Here is an 11,628-nt window from a genome sequence, read left to right on the forward strand (position 1 = left end):
CTCCAAGCCTTCGAGTCAGCGGGCACCCTAAATGTTGCTTCAGTGGATCTATTCGTAGAATGCCACCGCATCAACTTTGCAATGGAACCACAACGAAACATGCTTTTTATCCTAGGAATAATAGCAAAATGCCGCAACACTTTAGCTGGCACTGTCTCACCAACTGCATCTTGTTTGTAGCGCATTGCTCCGCACTTAGGACACGACAAACAATCTGCGAATTCATTGCGAAAAAGAATGCAATCATTTGGACATGCATGAATCTTGTTGTAGTCCAAGCCAACTGAGGTCAGAAGTTGCTTTGCGTCTGGCCTAGAGGGGGGCATTTCATTGCCAGCCGGGAGAAGTTGCTCCCGCAATAACCTGTTTAAGCCACATTAAATTAAAAAGCTCTCCGAGCACAGCACCGTTGCAATCGGAAAATCTCTTTTTTAGATTACGTACCTAAACAAAGCACTGACACTTGCATCTGACCACCCGTACACTAACTGAAGATTCAAAAACGCCAGACAAGTACGAAGCACAGATATTTTGGTGCCTTCATAGATTGGTTGACGTGCCAACTTCCTCAACATGTCTTCACAAGATAGGTGCACGGTTTTTGGTGCTGCTTCGTTCGCGTTCTCCTCACTTGTCTGGAAGAAGGCATCCAGCATCTCCTCCATGCCGTCGTCATCTGTCTGTAAGCCCTTTTCTGCTTCCATCCGTGGCTATATATTGGTCGGACCTTCACGCATAATCTTTTTTCTCTGTCTCTCAGATGTAGGTGCTATGTCGCGAAAATCAATGCCCGTTCCGTAGGAGTCGTATCGCAGATTCTATACGGTTTCTCTAGCAAACTCTCCGTACTTGTGCACATGCTCATTACATATCCTACTCTTGCGCAGGATTTGATACTTGCAGAGCGTGCACGAGCATGCAATCTTTTCCTCCATGTTAGTTGATGACGTTGCCATCTACAATCATTATGAATGTTGTTTTAATATATATATATATATATATATATATATACTCCTCACAATGTAAACTACCTCGCATTCTCTAGTCTTGCCCAATCTCTGTACACCTCGGTCCAGAGGTGTACGGAGATCAGGACCACCAGGTCAAAATCTCGTCTTTATTGGTCAAATCCTATATGGGTACACACATACGTGCACTCCCAAGTGTACATGGCAATGCATGTAACAGACAAAACCCCTTTGCCTCTTTTAGTTCCATAGTTTCTTCTCTGTCTATGAACCCACCTGCCTCCATTCCGAGGTAGCCTGTCAGAGAAAGCTTTCCAATGCCGCACTTGATGAAAGCACAAGCCATGGAAGTTCTCAGCCCAATGAAAGTTTTCTACCTGATTGTAAACTGGACGGGGCCTCCATGTTCTTGCTCAAAAAAGCGATCTCGATCTCTCTTTCTCTCTTGATCTCACTCTCGCTATCTCTCTTTCTCTCTCTATTTCCTTATTTTCCTATCTCTCTCTCTGTCTCGCTCTTCACTTCCCTACCTCTCTCTCTCTCTCTCTCTCTCTCTCTCTCTCTCTCTCTCTCTCTCTCTCTCTCTCTCTCTCTCTCTCTCTCTCTCTCTCTCTCTCTCTCTCTCTCTCTCTATCTATCTATCTATCTATCTCTATATCTAGAGAGAGAGAGAGAGAGTTTCCTATCTCTCTATTTCCTATCTCTCTCTCTCTCTCTCTCTCTCTCTCTCTCTCTCTATATATATATATATATATATATATATATATATATATATATATATATATATATATATATATATATATATATATATATATATATATATATATATATATATATATAACTCTCTTTCTCTATCTCTCTATTTCCTCTCTCTCTCTCTCTCTCTCTACTTACCTCTCTCTCTCTCTCTCGCTCTCTACTTCCCTATCTCTCTTCTGATCGAACGAGCGACTGAGCTAGGGAGATCTAGACGTCCACGACTACGGAGGACTACACAACATCGACAGAGGCTGCATCAGAGGATCTAGCTAGGTCACTTTGGCTCAACATGCATAACGCCCGGTCAGACTACTGACCATGGAGGAGATTGATGAGATCCGCCAGCGACAGCTGCTGGATCTCCTATGATCTACCTATCCCAGCTAGCTGGTTTAGCTGTTTAGTCCATACCCAGCAGTTTAGGATTCCATAATATTTTATTTTGTCATCTTCTTACTCTGACTTTGTATCAGATCCATCACATTGTAACTTTCTTGTCTCATGTCTCATAGGTCACTTTGGCCTTTCGAAGACGTTAATATAACATTTCATTTCATTTCTCTCTTTAATTATTTTTCTTTAATTTTAATTTCCTAATCATAAATTAATTCTCTATCTCTCTCTCTCTCTCTCTCTCTCTCTCTCTCTCTCTCTCTCTCTCTTTCCTACACACACACACACTTCTCTCTCTCTCTCTCTCTCTCTCTCTCCTACACACACACACACCTCTCTCTCTCTCTCTTTCCTACACACACACACCGCTCTCTCTCTCTCTCTCTCTCTCTCTCTCTCTCTCTCTCTCTCTCTCTCTCTCTCTCTCTCTCTCTCTCTCTCTACTCTCTCTCTCTCTCTTTTCCTACACACACACACACCGCTCTCTCTCTTCTCTCTCTCTCTCTCTCTCTCTCTCTATCTCTCTCTCTCTCTTTCCTACACACACACACACGATGTAGAGAGAGAGAGAGAGAGGGGTTGGGGGTGGCATAATACCTGCGCAGCAGGTGGAGGCCAAGATTTGAGCAAAGCGCAGGCGAAAATGGCCCCTGCTGCTCGCGGGTTTTTCTTTTTTCCCCCAATTTTTTTGCATCGCTATAGGCGTCAATATACGCGTGGAAAATAAAGCCTTTCCACGCGTATATCGACGTACATTGAGACGCGTATATCGACGCGTATAGTGGCGCCCGCTAATTTCGTCGATATACGCGCGTCGATATCTCCATGTTGTGTTGTAGTGTTTTAGCATCAATCCATATTGGATTTAAGTTGACCATTAACTTATTTAAGCCAACATGAAAGTGATCTATTCGATTAAAATATGTTTTTTTCAGATCTTAAACCCGGAATATTGTTAGGCATGCAACAACCTACATGCCCATATGAATTGCATAACCCAAAAAAAAAAATCATCTCTTTCTATTACTTGTAGGTATGCGTGCCAACACGGATGGGTACATGCAATGAAGGTGGAAAAAAGGGAAATTCCATAAGCACTAGCTTTGGTTTTTGGGTGAAAAGGATTTGGCAACATGGATGGCTACATGAAATTCTTTGTGAAAAAAAGCATGCCATACAAGGTCAAGTTAAGTCATTAAAATTAGGTCTAATTTGTAGCTTTTGGTGTGTCAATTGATTAATATCCCTCTATTGCTATTTATTTAGTGTAAGTGCTTGCAATGGTTGTGTCTCTAGCCATCAACTAAGTTGACATTGTGGGGTACAGATAAAGTCTTAGTAAGAAATTACACTAGAATAGCAACAATACATCTATCATCATTCAAATGATGTGAATGAAAGATTGTGGGTCGTATCACATATGTCTGCTCCTTGGACATGTCCAATTTTACGTTTGTGCACAACTTGTGGCAAGAAGCTACATTGCAAGAGACTTTTGTGGTTTAGGGCAACCTCCCCAAGAAGAAGAGTACATTCCTTTTATTAGAGGCAAGAACGACATTTAAATGTCTTGAACTGTAGATTTCGAGGAGGCATCGTGAACACTTTATAGTCAGATGAGACCTTCATTTTCTTTAGCTCACTGTCTATGTGTGTTAGCAAGGGTGTTCAACTTGCCTTGTCAGAGTACCCACATGTGACGAGAAAATTATTTGGTACATAATGGAAGTGTCTGTAGCCATTTGTGCTGGCGTGGATGGCTACATGCAAGTTTCTAATGAAAATCTTTACCTATGAGTTCCACAGGTAGCTAGCGGGGGTGTTTCATTTGCCTTGTATGAGCACCACATGTAACAAGGGAATTATTTGGTGCATAATGGAATTGCCTATAGCCATCCGCGCCAGTGTGGAATGGAAATCTTTACCCATCACTCTTGCAAACATTGGCACGATCGTTCAAAAAATGAAGGGAAAATTACTAAAATACCCCTCTAATTTGTGGAATTTCCCAAAATACCCCTCAAATTTCAAAAATTCCCAAGATACCCTTGCATCTATTTTAGTTGGATTGTTCACGATTTCCTAATCTTTATTCTTTTTTGACAATGGAGATCCGTTTTTAGTACTTAGCATGTAATTTGTCACAAATTACCTCCCAAAAAAAGACAATTATGTCTAAAAATAATGAAGCGATTCATCTCCAAAGCCTACATAACTAGCTCAAATTCTAGTTTAAGTATCTTGTATTGATAGACAATCAAAGGCTTCTTATGAAAATCTACAGGTAGGGAGGCGGGGCGTACCCTTGGGCCACAAGTAGTCGGAGAATTGAAAGGCGTCGCGCGGAATCTGCAACTTAGTGGAGGCGAACGCATTCCTCCACACTCTACGCATTCCTCCACGCATTCCTCCACACTCTACCTACCCCCACCTAAGCTTCCAACACCACACACTCCACGCCATGCTGCAGCAGGTGCTTGCAGGCACAGAGGCCCGTGAGTATATTGGGAAACTTTTACATTTGAAAGGTATTTTGAGAATTTCCACAAAGTAGGTTCCCCCAATTTCAACTGTTTTAATTCAAAATCGATCAGAATCTTACGCGCTTCTCTCATTTCTTTCTAAACTCCTCTATCTTGTTTGCACATGTCTCTCTCTGCATGCGATTCTCAGTTTGTTGGGCGACTCTCTCTCTCTCTCTCTCTCTCTCTCTCTCTCTCTCTCTCTCTCTCTCTCTCTCTCTCTCTCTCTCTCTCTCTCTCTCTCTCTCTCTCTCTCTCTCTCTCTCTCTCTCTCTCTCTCTCTCTCTACTTTGACTCTGCGCATGTACGTCAGAGGTTGTGCATGCACGAGAAGATGCTTGGCAGCTTGCGGTGTGGCAGGTGTTACCACAAGATGAGTGCTTGGTCGCCTAAGGAAGCCGAGCTGCCTGTGATGGGGCTGGAGCACCTGTCCGAGGATGGGGTGCTGCCAGTTCTTGCCCTTTGGTCTTTCCCTCGAGTGGTGGAGCTTGTTTGGAACAGCACAGCCTCCTCTCTTCTGAGGCCGGGAGCGTGGGGTGGGGGTGTGCAGCCGGGTTCTGTTAGAATGCAGGTGAGGGAAGAGGCGACGCCCAGGTATTGTGGAGAGATGGGATTGGGAGAGATTCCAAACCATCTTTGACCTAATTGATTTTTTTTAGCATCCTCCCAGTATCTTGGTATTTTGGTAATTTTTCCAAAAATGAACTGCCTGTAGCCATCCACGCCGGCGTGGATGGCTACAGGCAGTTTCAAGTTAGTGTTTCTTGCCTAATCCCATGCTATAGCGCAACAACAAAAGGCTAGGGTAATTGTACAACAAGTTGTTGCGAGTGAATCCGATTCCCTCCATGGCAACGGCGACAGAGAAGCAGCTGTGCAGGTAGGGCAATTATTCATCAGCTGCATTAACCAATCACCTCGAGTGCCGGACAGCTTAATGCGACGAAAAGAAAATGACTGCGTAAGCTAAAATATTGCCTGCACACCCCACAAAGCCAGAACCGCTACCACCTACCTTGCTACGTACATGACACTCACTCTCCCTCTGCGTCCAATTTTTGACGCTATGTCTCACACGCTTCGGTAGCCCTTTCGAGTTTCCACGCCGACGGTTCACCATCCTGAAATCTTGAAAGTTGGCACTTGAGAGCGTTGACGGCAGCCCAATGGCTTTGATCCTGTTTCCTCCTTTCTAGGAACAACACTGTATAAAATCGTGAGCTCTGCTCTAGTCTGCTTAAGGGTCAGCTTTTTAGGCCGCCTATGTGAAGGTGGCCCCTCTATCTTGATGCGCACAAGGCTCCGGTGTTCGAGAAATATCATTTTCACAAACATACAAAAATCCCTCCAAGACAAATCTGAACCGGAAATTTTATAGTACTAGCCAATATTTTTGCAAAGTTACACTATTTTCCATGTATTTTTAAGCGGAATTTTCTCCTTCTTGCCCTCCCCTTAACCGGCTACTTTGATTTTGCAACCGGCTCAAGGCTAAGCTTAGGCACACTTTTCCCGAACACTGGCACAAGCTCACAAAAAGTGGCAAGCTGTCATTGTCAAGCACTCTCTATTGATAGAATCAGAGGCAAGGCCTAAGTATGTGCCCATTCAAAGAGAGGGGATCCTACCTTGCCTGCCTGCAGAGTTCAAAAATGGCATGTCCTAATTGCGGCAGAGCCTCGTAGTTGACTGGTTGTGCAGGATCGACGTGGCTTGAAATGCCAGGAATGTCACTAACAAAGGAGTAGGAGGATCTAGGAGCCCGCAGCAGAGGCATTGCAACAAATCTAGTAGCTTCCATAGCACCGATAGCAAAGGCAACCAGGCCTCTTCCCCCGCTTGATGCTGATATTTCATTCAAATTTAGAGCTTGAGCGGCTTGTCGATCAATGCCACCATATATAAATCCCATCGTTCGGCCCCTCGCTCCCAAAATCAATCTGATATGCAGGTGTCAAAGATTGGCAAGCGATTGAGCCTTGTTTTTCCCCATAATTTCCGTGCTCTCTCTACAGTTTGCTGACTCTCTTTCCTTACGATATGTCTGCACCTGATCCTGATCTTGAGTTTGAGCTCCCATCACTTGAGCTCCCATCACCCTCACTTTAAGCATTGGCTTCAAAGAGTAATATAGCGAAAAGGAAGTGACGCGAAAGAGTGCTTCATAATCCCTACACGATTCCAAATCTGATGTATCCATAATCCTATGGTCGCTTGCATTTGTAGCAGATGAGTTGGCTAAACCATTCAAGTCCTCCATGGACGCACTAGTAGGGGAGCCTTTTCCTGCATGATCAGTAGCCAGAGATGTTTTGCTTTCAATCCTAGTAACCAAAGGTATTTTGTCATTTTGAGGTCTCTGCCAGTGATCATCAGCCCTACGAGATTCTTCCTGAAAGGGTACAACTTCTGTAGCTTCAGACAACCTACTAGGAGGCATGGTTGAATGGTACCTCATCAAAACTCTAGCAGCAGAACTTGGAAGACCAACACTATCAGGAGTCCCTCGTGAAGTGTTCACTAAAGACTGGAAAGGTGGATAAGGTCAGGCTTCTAGCTTCCTTTGCAAATCTGAGAGAGAGAGAGAGAGAGAGAGAGACGGTGGCGAATAGTGAGTGTCACCTCGGGTGAAGTCCATGGTTTCTCTCAAGCTGCAGAAATGCCTGGTAGCCAGCATTCTCAAATGTGTGATGGCCCAATCCCAATGAGTTCAATGAGATTTACATGGCCAATTCACTTTCAGTATGGTAGGACATCACCAAGATCATCAAAGAAGGTTTTGTAATTTGGATAACCAATATTTACTATAAGCCAAGGATGAAGTGTGGTTCCATCTAGGGTCTTGTGGCCGAGATGCATGTGTGTTCTACATTGACTTCTTTGTGGAGAGTATCCACACTTCAAAGGCTAAAAAGGCACGCAAGAATACATTTTCAAATCAATTTGAATCTCAGAGAGCCTAAGGAAATTCTATTTGTTAGAGAAAGGGTGCAAGAAGGGAAGAGCTATTGGTGTTGAAGCTGCTCTAGTTATAGTCGCATTCAACAAGACCACAAAGATATCCAAGAACTAAGCGATATTTTTTAGGACTTAAATTTTGTAGGGAATTTACATTCATACTCGCATGTGTCTATCATCAATGAAAATAACAATTGAGTCTTTGACTACGAGAGCGAGAGAGAGAGAGAGAGAGAGAGAGAGAGAGAGAGAGAGAGAGAGAGAGAGAGAGAAGAAGAAGAGAATTTTAACATCAACATCAACACCATGCCAAAATCAACATACTTACACTATTAACCCCTTCCTTACTTTGATGAGGATGGTTGCAAGCAACTTTTAGCACATATGGACCAAGCAAAGATGAGAAGGTAGTGGCAACTACATGCTATCACCTATATTATGCATACAGTTGACCTCCATGTGGCGGTCAATGTAGGGAAATGTGATTTTAGTTATTGTGCTTGAACACGACATGAAGCACTACTTCCCTTTGTAATTAATGCTAGGCATTATCACCTTAGTTATCATTTATGAATAACTAGGTGATCTCACTTGACCATCACCTAAACAACCACCACCAAAAAAGACTTCCATTAACCCAAAGAAAAATGAAGGTTGTGTGCACAAGTTTTGTATGGGTGGTATGGAAGGACGCTCCACCGTGATGCATCACTATGTGCCACCTATGGACTTTGGAATTTCAGACACAAAGAGAGCCTAATGAGAGGAGAGGCTAGCCAATCTCAGCGACACATCACAAACTTCTTTAGAGCAGACACTGGACACCCAGAGGAGCTACTACCACAGCAGATCTTGTTGCCTCACACCAGAGGTACACTGATTGATCGAGCGATTGAGCAACGACGATCGAGATGCCCACGACTACGAAGGACTACACAGCATCGACGGAGGCTACATCAGAAGATTTGGATCACTTTGGCCCGACATGCACGACGCCCGATCAGACTGCTATCCATGGAGGAGATTGATGAGTTCCACCAGTGACCGATGTTGGATCTCTTGTGCCTTGTCATTTAGCTACCCCCAGCTATCTGCTTAGTTCATGCCTACCAGTTTAGGATCCCATAGTACTTTTATTTTATCATTTTGTTACTCTGACTTCGTATCAGGTTCACCACATTGTAACACTCTGGTCTCATAGGTCATTTTGGCCTTTTGAAGACTTTAATATAAAATTTAATTTCATTTCATCTCTCTCTCTCTCTCTCTCTCTCTCTCTCTCTCTCTCTCTCTCTCTCTCTCTCTCTCATTGTATGCTTGTGTATCGTTGACTTTCACAATAACTAATGCAGATGGATACGTTGAGTCACTACAAATACACAAAATAGAATATCACACCAACAAGACAATCAACTATCTTGAATACTTGATGAATGGCTCATACACACAATTGGAGATGTATACAATCTAAGAGAAATAGAGAGAGAGAGAGATCATAGAAGCACGTGCATGCACACTTCTTAAAGTGGACTGTTACACATACTGCGAGATAGAAGAGGAGAGGAGAGAAAAAGAGAGACACATAGCACTGAGTACAATCTGCCCTCATGCCAAAGTGAGCATTTCTCTCTTGTACTACGTATTTATTTTTAGATATCAAACAATGATCAATTACAATCATCTAATTGGACATAAAATAACTATTGCTCCTAAAAAGCTCTCAATAAAGTGTCCATGAACTATCTTTCAATTGCATAAGCCATAAATCAATTGTGCTTGTTGCCACTTGTCAGCGTGCTTGCCACCTATATACAATAAATATGGATCACCATCTGTCATAATAACTAATATCTAATTCTCCTAAATGATTTTCTCATGTTAAAATGATCATTAAATATGGGGAAGTGCAAGGGGTGAAAAAGCTAGAATATTGGTTAAGTTGGCAGACCGGCCATAGTAGGGATCCAAAGGAGGGAAAATATGGATCCAAAGGGGAGGCCATCTGCAAAAGAGCAAGGTGCAAAAATGAGCTTAAAAGACCCTAAGGTTCAGCCCATTAAGACTTCCAAAATTCTAAGGTTTGAAAATTCAAAGGTTGTGTCCAAAGGTCAAAAGCCTAGGAAAATTGGATACTTTGTGTGTGCTCAAAAAGTCTTCATGCATCCCTACATAGGAGGGGGCGAACCCTAGAAGTAGGAGATGAGAGAGAAACACACACACACTCACAAGCTCCTTTACACAAAGGAAAAGAGGGACACATGTCAGCTCCCTACCCCAGATGCCAACAAGGTGTACTCAAATCCTATTGGATGGCCATGGAGGTGGACCAATGAGAATTAGGCTAGAGTAAATCTAGTTTAATTAATTTAAAAACACTTAATAAAAATAACCAATAAGAATTAAGCTCTCTAGAAGACTTTGGACAGTCTCCCAAGGGGTCCAATGAGCATTCAGCAACCCAATGGCTTGCCTGATTCCCATTGGCCAGGAGACAAAGGGGTCCAATGAGAGTTTAGTTGCATTAATTAATTACCTAAAGCTATCACAAAAGGGGAAAGGGGGACACATGTTAGAAGGCTATCACTTATGCTGGTTAAATTTCATTGGCTGGCATGGGCCAATAGGGTGTGAGCATGAACAAATAGCAAGAGGGGTCGACCAAGAGAGACAGGGGGCTGATTTTTCAAAGGCATTATTGCATACACACTCACACTAGTCCATGTGTGGAGTGATAAGACTCTCTCTCTCTCCTTCTCAAGCTTTAATGGAACTCTTATCACCTACTCCAAGCTGGTGAGAAGGGAGGCCTACACTAACGACTCTTTGCTTTTTGATGCAAATCCAACAAAGATCCAAGCTTTAATGCATGCTCATCTCCTCTACCATGCTAATTAGTAAGCTAAGCTATGCTAATATCAGTGATTATGTGACGAGATGTACATCTTTCTCGTAAGACTACTCCTTCTTCCTCTCAATCTACTCTCATACCCCTCTAGCTCTCACCATCTTTGAAGGTGTGTGAGGTCTTGGATCTGAGACCGTGAGGGAATTGATGTTGTGTTTAATAAGTGTTTTGCTTAGTGCTTGAAGTTTCCATCTTCATTGCACTAGCTAGTATTGAAGGAACACAAGAAATTGTATTGTAAAATGTCTCTCTTGATGGGAGAAACCATAATACAAAGCCTTGTGGAGGGAGGACCGGCTCCATGTAAATCCGGTCCTCAACTGTTGTCAATAGCTTAATTTCTCTCTCTCTGAAGTATTGTTCATGCTATCTAACTAGGTATTATACTTTTTGTTGCTCTCTCCACCCAAGCACTTTTGTTATTCTCATTAGGAATCTATTCTAATGAACTGCTCACTATGTTCATGCTATTTTCCGCTACACACAAGTTACTAGGCCATCAAATGTTACATTGGTATCATAGCACAAGGTTTCTCTTTTCTTGCTCAAGAAGGGAGGTCATTAAGCTAGCTATAAATGGTTGGTACTATTAATTGCATTTGAGTAAGTAGAATAGGGATTTTTCAACCTTGCAGTGCGCCTGCCTTCGTGCAGATATTGGGGCATCACCGTTGACAGCTATGGTCTTGATAATGGAGTCCTACGGGGCTTGTCTATGGCTTAACCACTATTGAGGTATTAGAAGCTTGACAGGAGCCGGTGTTGTTTTGGTGTTGAACGACCCTCTCTTCTATTCCTTGCAATTAATTGTATTCGAGCCACAGGTACAGTAGCTTGAGTGCTTTTTCTAAAGGGATAAAGAGGAGTAGCAACTAGGGCTTGAAGTGTCAAAATACACCTAAAAGTTGTTAGAATGGCTGACAATAGTAAAGAGAGTAAAATTAATGTTGATAACTTTGATTTTGCTAATGAGCAGGCTACTAATGATGCCCCGATGCTTGTTAACCATCTTGTTTCTAGGCTTCAACAAGCCATGGGAAATCCATCCCTCCAAAATAAAGTGCAACAGCAACTTCATGCTCATGGGATTCTCCAAGCTCCCCACCATGACGACAGAGCACCT

At 42.8% G+C, this 11,628-nt stretch overlaps 1 protein-coding gene across 1 annotated transcript; it reads right to left on the minus strand.

Annotated features, from left to right (window-relative positions):
- Positions 1 to 6,266: 6,266 nt before the first annotated feature.
- Positions 6,267 to 6,554, minus strand: LOC147448615 (uncharacterized). The gene has a single exon (XM_086522417.1). It carries the CDS (start codon positions 6,552 to 6,554, stop codon positions 6,267 to 6,269), a length of 288 nt encoding a protein of 95 aa, XP_086378543.1.
- Between the last annotated feature and the right edge of the window lie 5,074 nt (positions 6,555 to 11,628).

The sequence above is a fragment of the Adiantum capillus-veneris genome, chromosome 10 (genome assembly GCF_014529385.1).
Source record: "Adiantum capillus-veneris isolate H3 chromosome 10, ASM1452938v2, whole genome shotgun sequence".
Classification (NCBI taxonomy): domain Eukaryota; kingdom Viridiplantae; phylum Streptophyta; class Polypodiopsida; order Polypodiales; family Pteridaceae; genus Adiantum; species Adiantum capillus-veneris.

Bases quoted from the DNA above. Each gene is read 5' to 3' on its own strand.
- LOC147448615 (XM_086522417.1), bottom strand. From the start codon at position 6,554: ATGGGATTTATATATGGTGGCATTGATCGACAAGCCGCTCAAGCTCTA.